This window comes from Neoarius graeffei, chromosome 19, assembly GCF_027579695.1.
Source record: "Neoarius graeffei isolate fNeoGra1 chromosome 19, fNeoGra1.pri, whole genome shotgun sequence".
NCBI lineage: Eukaryota > Metazoa > Chordata > Actinopteri > Siluriformes > Ariidae > Neoarius > Neoarius graeffei.
Genome location: NC_083587.1, coordinates 39873569 through 39889856, shown reverse-complemented (window position 1 = coordinate 39889856; position 16288 = coordinate 39873569). Strand labels below are relative to the sequence as shown.

At 40.1% G+C, this 16288-nt stretch overlaps 1 protein-coding gene across 2 annotated transcripts in view; it reads right to left on the bottom strand.

Moving 5' to 3' along the window:
• The window catches only part of gli3 (GLI family zinc finger 3), a 363740-nt gene that overhangs the window by 281960 nt on the left and 65492 nt on the right, over window positions 1-16288 (bottom strand). For both annotated transcript variants that reach the window (XM_060900066.1, XM_060900067.1), the window contains exon 2: window positions 11897-12074. In XM_060900066.1, coding sequence (XP_060756049.1) covers window positions 11897-12032 — 136 coding nt within the window. In that variant the 5' untranslated portion in view covers window positions 12033-12074. The remainder of the gene's footprint in view (window positions 1-11896; window positions 12075-16288) is intronic.

The following is a 16288-nucleotide window of genomic DNA, read 5'->3' as shown; positions in this document are numbered from 1 at the left end:
TCCTCCAATAAACTTTCTCACCAAGGAAATTTGCACAGTCCAAATGTTATTAGAAAATGCCCACACTTTAATATCATCAGTCTGGTGACAGCTCAGAGCAACATATCTAAATAACGAGTTTGAGTGGATATCTCTCTAAGCAACTGGACTAGTTAACTTCGGAGTTATGTCTTGTTGATGAATAAACTGATAAACACCTTGTATTGTAGAGTAATATGAGAACACAGGCTCAATGAACTTGAGAGCTCTACTGCAATTATTGATCTGGCTTCAACCGTCAAAAAGTGGATAAAATCACACAGCATGGCTACTTACAGGTTCTGGTTGTGATGTCAATTAAGTTGAATCTGCATCTCTCTTCAGTGTCAACTCCTGAGTGAAGCCTGCTCAATAGTGTCCAAGGTTTCAGAAACTGTCCTGAGTGAAATGTCTGCACAGCATGATGCAGATGCAGTAGCTCTGTGCTCTCCATATCACATGCTCCATCCATCCATTATCTGTAGCTGCTTATCCTGTTCTACAGGGTTGCAGGCAAGTTGGAGCCTATCCCAGATGACTACGGGCGAGAGGAGGGGTGCACCCTGGACAAGTCACTGGGTCATCGCAGGGCTGACACAGAGACAAACAACCATTCACACTCACATTCACACCTACGGTCAATTTAGAGCCACCAACTAGCCTAACCGCATGTCTTTGGACTGTGGGGGAAACCGGAGCACCCGGAGGAAACCCACGCGGACACGGGGAGAACATGCAAACTCCACACAGAAAGGCCCTCGCCAGCCGCTGGACTCGAACCCAGGACCTTCTTGCTGTGCGGCGACAGTGCTAACCACTACACCACTGTGCCGCCCATACCACATGCTATTTATACTATTTACTTATCTTTGCTGGGCGGCATGGTGGTGTAGTGGTTAGCGCTGTCGCATCACAGCAAGAAGGTCCGGGTTCAAGCCCCGTGGCCGACGAGGGCCTTTCTGTGTGGAGTTTGCATGTTGTCTGCGTGGGTTTCCTCCAGGTGCTCTGGTTTCCCCCACAGTCCAAAGACATGCAGGTTAGGTTAACTGGTGACTCTAAATTGACCGTAGGTGTGAATGTGAGTGTGAATGGTTGTCTGTGTCTATGTGTCAGCCCTGTGATGACCTGGCGACTTGTCCAGGGTGTACCCCGCCTTTCGCCCGTAGTCAGCTGGGATAGGCTCCAGCTTGCCTGCGACCCTGTAGAACAGGATAAAGCGGCTAGAGATAATGAGATGAGATGAGACTTATCTTTACTATAAGTTTAGTTGCCAGTTTGAATTGTTCATATAGCCGCATAGAATCTCTTAACATCAGGCAAAGTTGTGAACAAGTACTTGGCAACTTTTGCAACTTCGGTAGCATCATGAAAGAGCTAGCCTGCACTAGGAGCTCTGTGGATCACCACACCAGTCGGAAGGTGACAAAGGCGGCACACAGACAACACAAACCTTAAGAGCGTATTGTCGCACCAGGATGCAGGCCAGGCTACAAAGTGCTCTGCATAGACCTTCTTTGCCAAGCATTTTCCTCACAAATAGAAAAGTAAGGCTTTGGCTCAACATACAGGGATTTTTTGCGCTGATTTTTATGGAAACATGCTGGTTCCCAACGAGGCTGTGGTGCTAATGAACCAGACGCTGCACCACGTAGACTGAAAAAAAGACTTTGGTGAAAGCTGGGATAGCTACAGCAACAATGACTGGTGCACCAACCACATTTAATCTTGTTGTATTTGTGCAAATATATTTTTCATTACATTCATCACAATATTTTGGGGGCATGATTATTCATTGCTGTGGACTGTTATGAAACACTAAGATTTTGGAATTGGCCCATTACCACTCTCATTTGCATACGCATGATTTGCATTTGAAAGAGGAGACAACAGTGTTTGAGGTTCGCAGTATATCAGTTCCACATACTGAACTCTCCTTTTTCAATCATGCCAAGGTAAATGCATGGCACCTTTTATATAATGTTATGGAGATGTAAGTAATTTGATTGGATTTAATTTACTGATTTCCCTGTTTGCTATTTCAAAGTGTCAGCACCAAAGCCAAATTTTTTCCAGTACATGTTTTAAAGGAATAGAAAATGCAAAGTAAATACATGCATGGGTTGGTAGCTTGCACTATTGAGAGCCCGTAAGAAAAGTTTCAGGCATGTTTGACCATTTATAAGAAAATTATGAGTGTTTTTGTACTGCTGCTCTAATGCCACCATGAGGCTGCCATATTGCCTGTTGGAAGGGCGATGCGTGACGTCATTTGGGCGCAAGGGGCAAAGCGAAAGGTCTACTAAGGTGACAATGTAGATTTTTTCACTATACATCTGAAATAGTGTATTAATGAGCTGCAACCCTGACTTATGGACAAACCTGAACTCTTTACCTGTAAAACGAGGCTGAAACTATGCGTTATACTACTCGTTAGCATACTTAGCATACTCTCGACTCATTCATGAAAAACTCTCTGATTAAGACGTCCTCAGGCTAGCCTACCGTAATTACCGTAGTAGGCAGTCCAACCCTCCACTTTTTTGTTAGAGAAATGGAATCTCAATTTTTTTTCATATAAACTTTTAATGAAATAATCTCCAGCCAGGGGCAGCTTCAAGTCTTACTCGCTATGTGGCGCTTCCGTGTCTTGCGCCCAAATGACGTCAGAGCACTGCCGGAAATGATCGGGGGGATTTTTTTGATTGGTTAAAATATTTTCAATGGCGGCTTCCATGAAATCGTCCATTCTGCATAGAAACTGACTTTTGGAGATGGATACCTTAGTTGTGTGAGCTCTTTATTTTCAATTATTCACGTGAATCGTTAGTTTATATCATAATCTATCTTCATAACTGTATTTTAAAAATGGGTTTTCTTTTCTTTTAATGTAGAATTGTTCCAGTATGCATTCTACGCCTTGGTTTGACAAAGCTCTGTGTATGTATGTGAGGTAACCAGAAGTTTGTTCATTCGTTCCTGTGGGAACCTCCATGATCTCTGATGTGTTTGCATAACTCCTTATGCTTTTTTCAGTCTGGAATTTACCTCTAGTGTGTTGAAAATTTTTAACTTCCGTGGCATATTTCAGAAAGACTGTATGCATCTGAAATTAGCATTGGAGAAAAACAAATTAAGCACTGGAAGTTAGCATTGGCAAAGAAGTTAGTACTGGAAAAATGAATAGCTAACAAGCTATTTCCTTCAATTCAGTTGCTTGACTATGTTGATAGTTGTGTAATTGTATAATTAAAAAGAAACCAATTTAGCTAGTTTAACACATTGTTAAAATTCTGAGTAATTTTATTTTGCGAAAAAAAAAATATGGTTAGCCTATAGGCTACACCACCCAGATTGAATTAAAATAAAAATGGGAGAGGTCATTTCAACGTATTTTGAAAAGAGAATTTATTAGTGCTGTCAAAAATGTCGTGTTATTAACGCGTTAACTTGACTCAATTTTAACTGCGATAATTTTTTTATCGCGAGATTAACGCTCTGTGACATGATGCCACGCCCCGCACAGCCAGAGTCCTCTGCCCTCCCCCGAAGAGCCACGGTGCTCGGCTTACGGTAGGTTTCGTTTTCCCATCGGCGGCTCCAGCCCCACTTTGCAGTGGCTGTGACAAGACGTGTTATGCTCTGCAATTAAAAAAAAACATTGGTACAACCAGTGTTCGAACTATGCCGATATTTTCGGGGGGGGTCCCTTTTTTTTCCCTTGGGGGGGGGGTGCGCTTGCGCTTGTCTCAGAGCGCAGATCTCCATCGCGCGCTCACTTCGGATATGCAAATGCTTCCCGTTACACACGATTGCTATGTCAATAAACATCATTTTGCCAATATTTTAGAGACCCCCCAACATTTCCCAGATCATGTTTTCAAGGGATCTCATGTCTGTTTCAGGGGATCTCGGATCCCCCGAGTACCCCCGTAGTTCGAACGGTGAGCAAGCCCATTCACTTTTTTATGCTGATAAGAGAATTACAATGGTTTTTCATGTGACAAAAATGTGCGATTAAATTGCGATTAATCGCGAGTTAACTATGACAGTCGCGACATTAATCGCGATTAAATATTTTAATCGCTTGACAGCACTAGAATTTATATAATCAGGCAACCTTTTGCAATGGACAAAATTAGCTTCACACCCATGGCTACACATGATGCGGTGGCGTTTCGAGCCATTTGTAAAGAAATACATTTCCTTGCATTGAACATTAGAGGGTACATTGCATATATTATACAGAATTGTATAAGACACCAAATAAAACTGTCGAAATGAGGTGCTAAGGTGGAATGTTTTTTTTTTTCCAGTATGCATTTTATCATGGAATTTTTGAATAAGAGATGCATAAACATGTGAGCAAATATTGGTCTAATCTTATAAATATATCACAAATATATCCTTTAAGTAGGCATATCAGACGCTCGCTGGTCGTGCTGTGAAAATTGTGCATGCAGACGCTCATCTAAGTTTCCAAATCTGTTATTGCTTAACTCTTGAATATTTTCTATCGTGAATACTATCATTAAAAAGCTTACAATTTCTGCTTTCCAAACACATTTATCTCACGAAGATCTGTTCAGTACTTTGGGAGTAACAGCAGGTTGAAGTTGGTACAACAGAGTGCATGCTCTGCTCGCGGGACGTCGGGAAACTGATGGTGCTTTTTAAGTCACAGGAAAGTGGTCAGGCTCTCTCTCTTCTGATCAGTTTTCTACTGGATTACTCATGAATATCAATCAGATAACTTTTATAGGAATGTTCTCTCACTGTTTCTGATGACGTATTCAGCAAAATTTTCCGTCAGCTGAGTTTGACGTTATGTTTCACGGGAGACTTTGAAGTGAGTTTTCATAGCTTTACCTACTTATTTTTTCAAATCAAACTGATTCATGGCGGCACGGTGGTGTAGTGGTTAGCGCTGTCGCCTCACAGCAAGAAGGTTCTGGGTTCGAGCCCCGTGGCCGGCGAGGGCCTTTCTGTGCGGAGTTTGCATGTTCTCCCCGTGTCCGCGTGGGTTTCCTCCGGGTGCTCCGGTTTCCCCCACAGTCCAAAGACATGCAGGTTAGGTTAACTGGTGACTCTAAATTGACCGTAGGTGTGAATGTGAGTGTGAATGGTTGTCTGTGTCTGTGTCAGCCCTGTGATGACCTGGCGACTTGTCCAGGGTGTACCCCGCCTTTCGCCCGTAGTCAGCTGGGATAGGCTCCAGCTTGCCTGCGACCCTGTAGAACAGGATAAAGCGGCTACAGATAATGAGATGAGATGAAACTGATTCATATAAATAAATTATCATTTTAGAATATAACTGTAGTTGTTTTGATGAAAAATATTGAGATCTTAGTGGTCAGAATGATATTTTAAAAAACTGGAAGTCAGAAACACGAGTGTCTATTTCAGTTCAATTAATTGGAAATGTTTATTGGATGTGGCTCACACAGTTTCTTCGAGGTTCACCTTGAAAGCTGTGAATATTAATTGAAATAATCATTTATATTCTTTCATATAAACACTAGTAGGCCCTACTTAGAAATACAAAGGCCTACAGAGCACAGAGAGGGTATTAGAAATATCTCATCTCATCTCATTATCTCTAGCCACTTTATCCTGTTCTACAGGGTCGCAGGCGAGCTGGAGCCTATCCCAGCTGACTACGGGCGAAAGGCGGGGTACACCCTGGACAAGTCGCCAGGTCATCACAGGGCTGACACATAGACACAGACAACCATTCACACTCACATTCACACCTACGGTCAATTTAGAGTCACCAGTTAACCTAACCTGCATGTCTTTGGACTGTGGGGGAAACCGGAGCACCCTGCATATTGTATAATTAATACTGATTTCTCCTTCTTTCTGATGTATAAATGAGAGTTAAGATCGGCTTTATATTGCACAAATAAAGCCATTTGGTGAAACTTTGAAGAAGAAAAAGTACTGATTTAATGTTTTACCTAATTAGCATAATTAACACAAATTAAATACAAAGTTGCATAATTGGTTTTTACTAATTTTTCAAAGTCTGTATTCAGTATATAACCATCTATGGGCCTGCCAATTTCCATATAAATATCTTGAAAAGTAAAGAAAGTGATAAAGAAAAAACATTTGATCTCATGCGTTAATGAGGCCCATTTTGGACCATGTGATCCGAATACATAATATTACTGCAGCTTTCTAAAAATTAAGCCGTTTCTTCAATCTTTGATTTGTAATATCTCAAGAACGAATAGACATATTTTGATTCTGTAAAAAGCATGTTGCTCTGCATTCCATTCTGAATTCAGTGAGAGCAGTTTCAAGCAATTTGGATTGAATTTTCACCGGATATGCCTACTTTAATAAGGGATAATGTACAGTGAGCCGGTCATTATCATGAAATAAACTCCAACATGGTGATCAGGACCCCGACTACTAAAGAAATCAATAATTTGACACAAAATATTGATTTAAAAATGATTTTATTGGTTTAAAAATGATTTTATTGCTGAGTATTCGAATGAGCCATGTAATAAAGGCGTGGCATTTGAAGCTGCAAGGTGCCCTGTTGATATTGCTGATTCCCAGAAGACTGTGCTGTTTTTTCACAAAAAAACTTTTGACCGGCTGGAAAGTGACTAATTGTGGTTGGTCCTGGAGAGATTTGGTTTTGGGTCGAAGTTTATCTCTAGGATAAAAGTTTTGCGACAGCCTCAGTCCTTACTTGCAAATTTCAATCACTAGCCTTTCACTTGCATCGAGGAAAAAGACAAGGCTGCCTCTTCTAATCTCTGTTGTTTGCTCTGTCTCTAGAACCACTGGCACAGGCTATCAGATAAAGCTATGTAATATCCCCCATAACTGCAGACCGGGGGCGGCACGGTGGTGTAGTGGTTAGCACTGTCGTCTCACAGCAAGAAGGTCCTGGGTTCGAGCCCCGGGGCCGACGAGGGCCTTTCTGTGCGGAGTTTGCATGTTCTCCCCGTGTCCGCGTGGGTTTCTTCCGGGTGCTCCGGTTTCCCCCACAGTCCAAAGACATGCAGGTTAGGTTAACTGGTGACTCTAAATTGACCGTAGGTGTGAATGTGAGTGTGAATGGTTGTCTGTGTCTGTGTGTCAGCCCTGTGATGACCTGGCGACTTGTCCAGGGTGTACCCCGCCTCTCGCCCATAGTCAGCTGGGATAGGCTCCAGCTTGCCTGCGACCCTGTAGAACAGGATAAGTGGCTACAGATAATGGATGGATGGAGCTGCATGCAACCCACTGCCTTCTCTTTCTAATATTCAAGCGTCTTTGTCACATATTTTCACTCTTTTTGATTCTTTTCACAATGTGGCAGGGTATAAAATAAACTGGTAAAAAAAAAAAAACACTGCTCTTCTCCATCTGAACTCAGCAGCTAAGAATGCCCATCTAACAGTCTGTATTACTATATGTAGATCCTTCACCAACCTTGGTACAGAGATTTACCCTAACCGTCATAAGACAGTTCATGAAAATTTTTCGCGTGTCAAAAGGGAAATGGTGAAGGATTTACAGACATGGGGCTACCCTAGGTCTTTATGCAAGGCAGAATCTCAACCGTCATAATGAATATATTGCCTTGTGCTAATTTTCTGTTCTTTATGATTCCTCTTGCTTCTCCATCTAAATACAGGGTGTTTCAAAAAAATTTGACATTATTTGAGATGTAAATATCCCAGAAACTACATAGTCGAGGCAAATGAAACTGAATGAACAGGCTTAATGTTGAGTGATATAAGATTTATTCCTCAAAATTTGAATGAGAAATTCAAAGGTATGTGGATTCCATGAACCATTTCACAAATTTTCAATATGCCCGCCTAACCCTAACCCAGCCTTCCTCTTTGAACTTTTTATGTCATGTCCAAATCTGCATTGCAGCTGGTGCATTTTGCGAGAATTCTCTCATAAATGCATGCTGCACAGTCTTGTTCGACTGTGTTCGAGCGTACTCTAATGCACAAAACACCTTTTCTTTTCCAATGAATGACATTTCTATACCTAAAAAGATAACAACATTAAACATAAAATTTTGACCTGTTTCCATACATGGTGTTAAAATTTGAGGTCAATTGAACAAGAATTGGCAAAGTTATTAGATTGTGAAGTGAGATCAAATTTTTTGAAACACCCTGTATATCTCTGAAATGCACTCTATCACAATTTGCATGGAGTGGAAAGCATGCGAGAATTAAACTCAGAACTTTACAAAGAAGTATGCTTACAGGACGCCTTGATGTTCCAAATCTGCATTTTTACTGTTATGCTTTCCAAATTAGACCACTGCAGGTATGATTCACAAGTTCCATAGTGGCTAATAGAACTTGTGCCTCCGGCATGTGTAAAACCACACCGATTAGAGGACCTTCCCTATACAGGAATCGGACAAAGAAATATCCAGCTACACTACCGTTCAAAAGTTTGGGGTCACTTTGAAATGTCCTTATTTTTGAAAGAAAAGCACTGTTCTTTTCAATGAAGATCACTTTAAAGGAACAGTCCACCGTACTTCCATAATGAAATATGCTCTTCTCTGAATTGAGACGAGCTGCTCCATACCTCTCCGAGCTTTGCGCGACCTCCCAGTCAGTCAGACGCAGTCAGACGCGCTGTCATTCCTGTTAGCAATGTAGCTAGGCTCAGTATGGCCAATGGTATTTTTTGGGGCTGTAGTTAGATGCGACCAAACTCTTCCGCGTTTTTCCTGTTTACATGGTTTATATGACCAGTGATATGAAACAAGTTCAGTTAAAAACATTGAAACGTGGCGATTTTCTATGCTATGGAAAGTCCGCACTATAATGACAGGCGTACTAACACCTTCTGCGCGCTTCGGCAGCGCATTGATATCTGAGCTCTGTATCAATGCGCTGTCGAAGCGCGCAGAAGGTGTTAGTACGCCTGTCATTATAGTGCGGACTTTCCATAGCATAGAAAATCGCTACGTTTCAATTTGTGTAACTGAACTTGTTTCATATCACTGGTCATATAAACCTATGTAAACAGGAAAAACGCGGAAGAGTTTGGTCGCATCTAACTACAGCCCCAAAAAATACCATTGGCCATACTAAGCCTAGCTACATTGCTAACAGGAGTGACAGCGCGTCTGACTGCGTCTGACTGACTGGGAGGTCGCGCAAAGCTCGGAGAGGTACGGAGCAGCTCGTCTCAATTCAGATAAGAGCATATTTCATTATGGAAATACGGTGGACTGTTCCTTTAAACTAATCAGAAATCCACTCTATACATTGCTAATGTGGTAAATGACTATTCTAGCTGCAAATGTGTGGTTTTTGGTGCAATATCTCCATAGGTGTATCGAGGCCCATTTCCAGCAACTCTCACTCCAGTGTTCTAATGGTACAATGTGTTTGCTCATTGCCTCAGAAGGCTAATGGATGATTAGAAAACCCTTGTACAATCATGTTAGCACAGCTGAAAACAGTTGAGCTCTTTAGAGAAGCTATAAAACTGACCTTCCTTTGAGCAGATTGAGTTTCTGGAGCATCACATTTGTGGGGTCGATTAAATGCTCAAAATGGCCAGAAAAATGGCTTGACTATATTTTCTATTCATTTTACAACTTATGGTGGGAAATAAAAGTGTGACTTTTCATGGAAAACACAAAACTGTCTGGGTGACCTCAAACTTTTGAACGGTACTGTACCTTACGGGAGTATCACAGGTAACTCTATTGATGTTTGGGGGAAAAAACTGAATAAAAAAAATACTGTCCGTAATGAGTATATTTCACAAAGCTTCTCCACTGTGCAATAATGGTCACTTTCAGTCAGGTGGGAAGCGGTTCAACAGTTTCTGGCAGTCATTGAGATCACATTTTCCACTGTTCTGATGTTTAATTTGAATTTTATCTGAAGTTCTTGACGTATATCTGTGTGATTTTTATGCATTGCATTGCTGCCACATGATTGGTTGGTTGGATAATTGCATAAATGTGCAGGTGTATAGATGACACTACACATGACACTTGATGTAAAGTATCTGATGTGAATTGGTCATTTCAACACACAGGGGCGCCGCCAGAAATTTTGGGCCCCATGAAAGATTAGAATTTTGGGCCCCCCAACTTTGCCCACCCTCGTCACAATTGCACTATTGTCATTATTTGACTTTTGATAGCCCATGGACCTTGAGTTTGTGACTTTGTTATTACATTTTATGTATTAACCAATGGTTGAAACCAATGGTTTAGAACGTGTGAACATTCCACACACGTAACCATGTCAAACACTTGACTGGTGTCCGTTATTAGTGTAACGGGTTTATTTTTTTCCACTTGCCATTGTGTGTAGTGGTGGGGAAATTCTGCGCTGGCCCTTTAAGAGCGCAGGTAGTTATGGGAACGAGGCGCTGGCCTCTTTCAGTTCGTTTTGGAAATGTAAGCGCCAGTGCCACTGGACGTTTGCAGCCCGTCCTCAGCAGTGTATTTGTGTCTCATTTCTTCAGAATAAAAAGACTGGTGAACAACACAACGCAACGTCTGTTACATTAGCAACACTTTAATCTAGAAAACTGTATATGGCGCTCGCTCATTAAAAACTTCAATCCTAAAGCATTTATAGTTTGTATTGCTGCTTACCTCCTTCTCCAAAGGGGGGTTCAGTGGTTTGGTAGGGCAGAGGTCCCCCTGAGGCTGAATCTGTGCATATTTAGGGCACCCCATTAGTTATGAAACTGGTTATTAGCACTAGTTATTAGCACCAGCATAACGTAACATTTCATCTTGTTTATCACACAAGTCAGTTCAGTTATTAAAATGGAAAAAATGTCACTGTACAAACTGTAAAAGTGTTCTCTTGATAGGCTAATCCAACCACGTTCATACTGTTCATTTACCATTCGCTAATATTTTGAACACACACGTGAGCGATAGCTACCTTTCTTTGGGAAAAACTGAGTGACCAGTTGCCTGCCTCTCCGGTCCCTCTCAGCTTTCAGCTGCCTTTCTTTACGTTTTTGACAGCCACTCTTCATATTTAGCGATCATAGACTGTACGCACTCCACTGCTGGCTGGCTGGTTGCTGCTGCACCGCGACACAGCAGCAAGTAGCGTTGCACTGATCAGCACACAGATTTAACACATCGCGCTTCTACCAGAACTGGACCGTACCATTTCGCAAAAGGGGGAGGGTTAAATGACAATATGTTGAAGAACTCAAGAAATAAACAACCTTGTTCAATTAGCTCATTTTACCAGATGGAATATTGCATTGTTGTTATTTCAAAAGTCTTATTAAAATCATTAAAAGCATATTATCAGCCCCTTAAAGGGCCCCATGGCAGTGCTGGGCCCCTAGAATTGTTCTAACCTTTCCCCCCCGGCGGCACCCATGTCAACACATAATGTGATATTCATATTATAATATTATATAATCCCGTATCGCAGTGTGAGGTACAAACTGAGACATTTATACAGGAAACTAAGGAGGTAATGAGCAACAGGTAAGTGTAATCAAAAAGAAAACAAAACAAGAGCGTTCACATGGCTTGGCTGAGAGGAGGAGTGGTTTTCAGCGTGGACTCTTGTAGTTCTTGAACTAGCCTTATTCCATTAATTATTAAACAACTGACAAAACAGTTACGCTTTTAACTGTTAAGATGTCACATCAGTGAGAGTTTATGGATTCCTAAGCCAGAATCATTGCGATTTACCCAGAAGATAAACTGAAGGTGGCATGTGAATGAGTGTCAGTATAGTAGAAGGCTTTGTGTGAGGTTAACGGTGGTGAAGTAGGGAAATATGAAACTCTGGAGTTTATTTACAGCAGCACTTGAATAAGGGTCACTGAGGCTGTTTGATTTGGAGATCAGTTTGATGATCGTGTGAGGTTATGATCATGCTCTCGGTACCGTTCGATGTGGTGCTGGAAGCCACAGCCTTCTCGCTGATCTCAGTTCGGGTCAGGGAGGATCTCCTGGTTGCCACGATGGTCTCCGCCCGCTTTTTTTTTTCTGTTGTTGAACTGGCCTGGGACTGTGTTTCCATGGTGACTGCACATTCCTTAGTGCCGCATCAAAGCTGAGACACCTGTAAGTTCCACCCAAGAAAATGAGAGAGATCAATGAGATATGTCAAAAAAAAGTTCAGCTCTTGCTGTGGAAACATTACCAACAAAGCTAACTGGTAGGGGCAAGATGGTAGGGGCCAAGCAAAAAAAAAAAAAACCTTCATGAGACATTCAAGATTTTTAACCCAAGAACCAAGGTTTGAGGTTTCAGAACTAGCTGCATGCTTGAGTGAGTGGGTATGTTTGCAGATGGGTATGGGCTGCATATACGAAACTGCTCCTTCAACACTGAAAAAACACACAAAGGCAAAACCTTACGGGGATACTTTACAAGGTGAGAAACTCACATCTGTCTAAAATGATGGTTTGTTTGAAGCTCCTTCTGGGAATATCACAGTGCGAGGGCCATTTTCTATTTTGACAGTAAGCTCTGTGTTAGTTAAAGCTCTTTTTTTGGAGGGGGGTTCGTTTGGGTTTAGCCAAGACACATTCGAACTGCAACTGTGGCACCAAAAGAAGAGAAGAACCCCTTGAACTGCTCTACAGGTTTGCCAATTGATTTAAAATACAGCCAGGAACGAATCTCAAAAGTCGCTAGCGCTCTGTATGAATGAATTAGACTAGAATTGCATTTTAATACAAGGAAGGAAAATATCTGAAAATTTCTTCCTGGTAAGCTGAAGCGCTTTTATTTACGAAGATTAAAAGAATGTACTTGAATCATCTTTGGCTACATTTTTACTTTGGATCTTCCAATAGCTGTGCTGTAAGAAACAACCCGCTACTTCTCCACTATTCTCATAACACTTACATTATTAGACTTGCTTTTTATGCAATTGAACTTACGTGAATATCATTCAGATGCAGACTAAATATATTTACCAATGAGAGCGAAATAAAGACTTCCCAAAACCAATCAAAAACATATTAACCTTCCATTATTTTACTCACATCAACATGAATAATTATGCGACACTCAATTACAGTACGTACAGCGATCTAACCGCCAACACACAAAGTAAATAAATAAATAAACAAACTTTTTTTTAAAAATATGCTTTGGGTTCTTTAAATTTAAAAAAAAAAAACACGCTCTCTTTTATTTCGCTCGCACTGGTAAATATATTTAGTCTGCATCTGAATGATATTCACGAAAGTTCAACTGCATAAAAAGCATGTTTAATAATGTAAGTGTTATGAGACTAGTGGAGAGGTAGCGGGTTGTTTCTTACAACACAGCTATTGAAGATCTAAAGGCTTGTGTCCCGAGTGAAATGGTGTAACAATATTCTATAAATCATGGGGGTGGTGTATGGGTTTAGACACACAAATGCAACAAGGTTTGTTTAAGGAATGAGTTTTTCAGACTCTAGAATTCGTGGAGTACAACTTAAATGAAGTAATCTGGGCTTAGAAAAAAAAAAAGCTAAGATTTCCCAATACCTATCAAAAACATATTAACCTTCCATTATTTTACTCACGTCAACATGAATAATTACACAACACTCAATTACAGTATGTAGAACGATCTAACCGCCAACACACAAAGTAAATAAATAAATAAATAAATAAACATATTTTTTAAAATGTGCTTTGGGTTCTTTAAATAAAAAATAAAATTTAAAAAAAAAAAAAACACTGGCTAGCTACGCCAAACCAGTAATCGATTTCAAGCCCAGGTGGAGAACACAGGCATGTGCACTCGCACTGACAGCCTGTCAGAGAAACAAAGAAAGATCAGATGGATAGAGCCCCAAAGTCAGCTCTTTTTCTTTTACATTATACCATCCAGCAGTTTCTGCCCATTCAGTGAAGGAGAAAGAAGCAAAAGAGGGCAAGAGGGAAAGTGAAAACATGCAGTGAGTCCTTTATGCCTGTTATTGACTGGCTTCTGACACTTGGGCGCATTGGCTCTGCCCGTCTGTGAGTGTTTGAACCCCACAGTTCCCCAATCGTCAATCCCTAGGCAATCCAGAAAGTGCAGAAAAAGGCAAAGAAGCTAAGATCAGAAAACGGAGACAGGTGAGAAGTAAAAGAGGGATGTGTAAAAAAAAAAAGGCAGAAAAAGAATAAGTGTAACCAAAAATAGAAAGCAAATAATCATATCCCTGTCTTCAATCAAAACCAATCAAGACCATTAGCCTTTTCCATCACAACAATGTCCTGACTTGACCGCTGCCACCCACTCCCTGTTTCTCTTGGCCATCCTTCTCTGCCTTCACTTCGCCCCATTTGACACCGTATTATGTATTCCTGTTTGCTGCTAAGCCTGGGAAGAAAGAGCAGGTGTACTTGAGAGTGTGAAGGTCAACAGTGCACACTGTTCATGAAGGACTGCATAATATCAAGCGGGAAGTACAGAGACGAGCTTATAGCTCTTAAGTAAATTCCAGGAAACAATAGCCTTTTATTCATATACCAGTAAGATCTTCACAATAGAACGCATTCAAAGCCTCTGACCAGTGCCAAAATAAATGTAAAATTTCATATTAGAATTCATTCCTCACTTTGATGGAGTCCCACACCCAATTAGCTGTGAGAGAGAGTGTTCTCTTCATGTGGGCTTGTCCATAATCCTCACTCACAGAAAGAGAGGCGATTAACCAGGTTTAAAATACCACAATTCAGACTGCTCCCAAGGAAAAAAAGATTCTTATTTTAAGCACATTAAGCAAATCAATTTAACATAAATTATACGCTCCAGTGACAAAAGCAAGTTGAAAGTCAGTGGCAAATGAAACATCAAAGTCAAACAACAGAATAAACTTTTCTCATAAAAAAAAAAAAATATTGTCTTAAGGCATTCATTTTCACTATTATGTGAATGCATTTTAAACATTTTTTTTTTCTTGCTTAAATATGTGTGTCAGCCTACAAAAACCCTTTCCCTGGCTAAATTTTCCTGTTTTCTAAGTTATGTAGATCTGAAAAATACACAATTTCCTGAACTGTAATCTGTTTCTCTTTTGCATGCATGCTAGCAACCAGTGTTCCCAGGATAGATTCCAGATCTGCAATGCCACTAAAAAGACACACCACCAACCTCTGCATTTATAATCTTATCTACTAGAGCGGCAGCTACAGTTATCAACACCTTAACGATCTTTTGGCCATTGCAAAAGTAGAAAAGACTTTCAATATGTAAATTGTGCATGAATAATTACTCAAGCTTCCACTGGGAAAAAAAATGAATTGATTCCCGATTACTTAGCGTATCAGATCGCATGACACCGTTCCACAATTATCGACACCTTTGTCCACAGTTATCGACATCCAGATGATTATTTATAAAAAAGAAAAAAATCGGTATGTGGTATTAAGTTAACAAAACAGTTTTTATTTAAAATGTGTTTTACATAGACTTATATTTAGTACAGAATATCTTTTATATAAATATATCGATGTCGGTGCTTACGTAAATGAGGAAGTAATTCTACTGTTTGTAAACAAATAAACTGATAATATTTAACCTGTGTCAGAAAATCTTTTTGTTCCACTTTCTACCCACTTTCTAAGTATTTTCATAAGTCACATTTTGTTAATCATTCATTGTTGTTTGTATTAATTTCTAGTTTTGTAGTTTAACAATAAATGTCAACAGGCAATTCACATTGTAACCGAATGAAAATCCAGGTCAAAAGTCGCATGTCCTTCCTCGAACCAAAATATAAAATGTCTACTGATATTGTAATATATGGTAGATATTTACAACAAACTGAAAAAAAAAACATTTCCGAATGGAACAGAAAAATCTGAATATTTCAAGCATGTCATTTTTTATCCGCTAGGAATTTAATTCTGGTCTAACTCTATTTATTGCAATAGGATCCCAAATACTCTATAATTATTCCATTCTGTTATGAATCAGAAAAAAAAATTATAAATCACAGCACTTTTTTTTTAAAGTATATCTACTTCAACAATGTTGCACAAAGATCGATTCATAACAGTTGTAAATGTCCCTTAATTCCACAGGATGTCGATAATGGTGGACACCGGTGAAAGTGATCACTATTATCGACACCTCACGTGACTTCTCAAACACATATTTAGATACAAAACGGCGACTGTCAAATGAAAGAGTAAGAAACAAAGTACAGTGGTGCTTGAAGGTTTGTGAACCCTTTAGAATTTTCTATATTTCTGCATAAATATGACCTAAAACATCATCAGATTTTCACACAAGTCCTAAAAGTAGATAAAGAGAACCCAGTTAAACAAATGAGACAAAAAT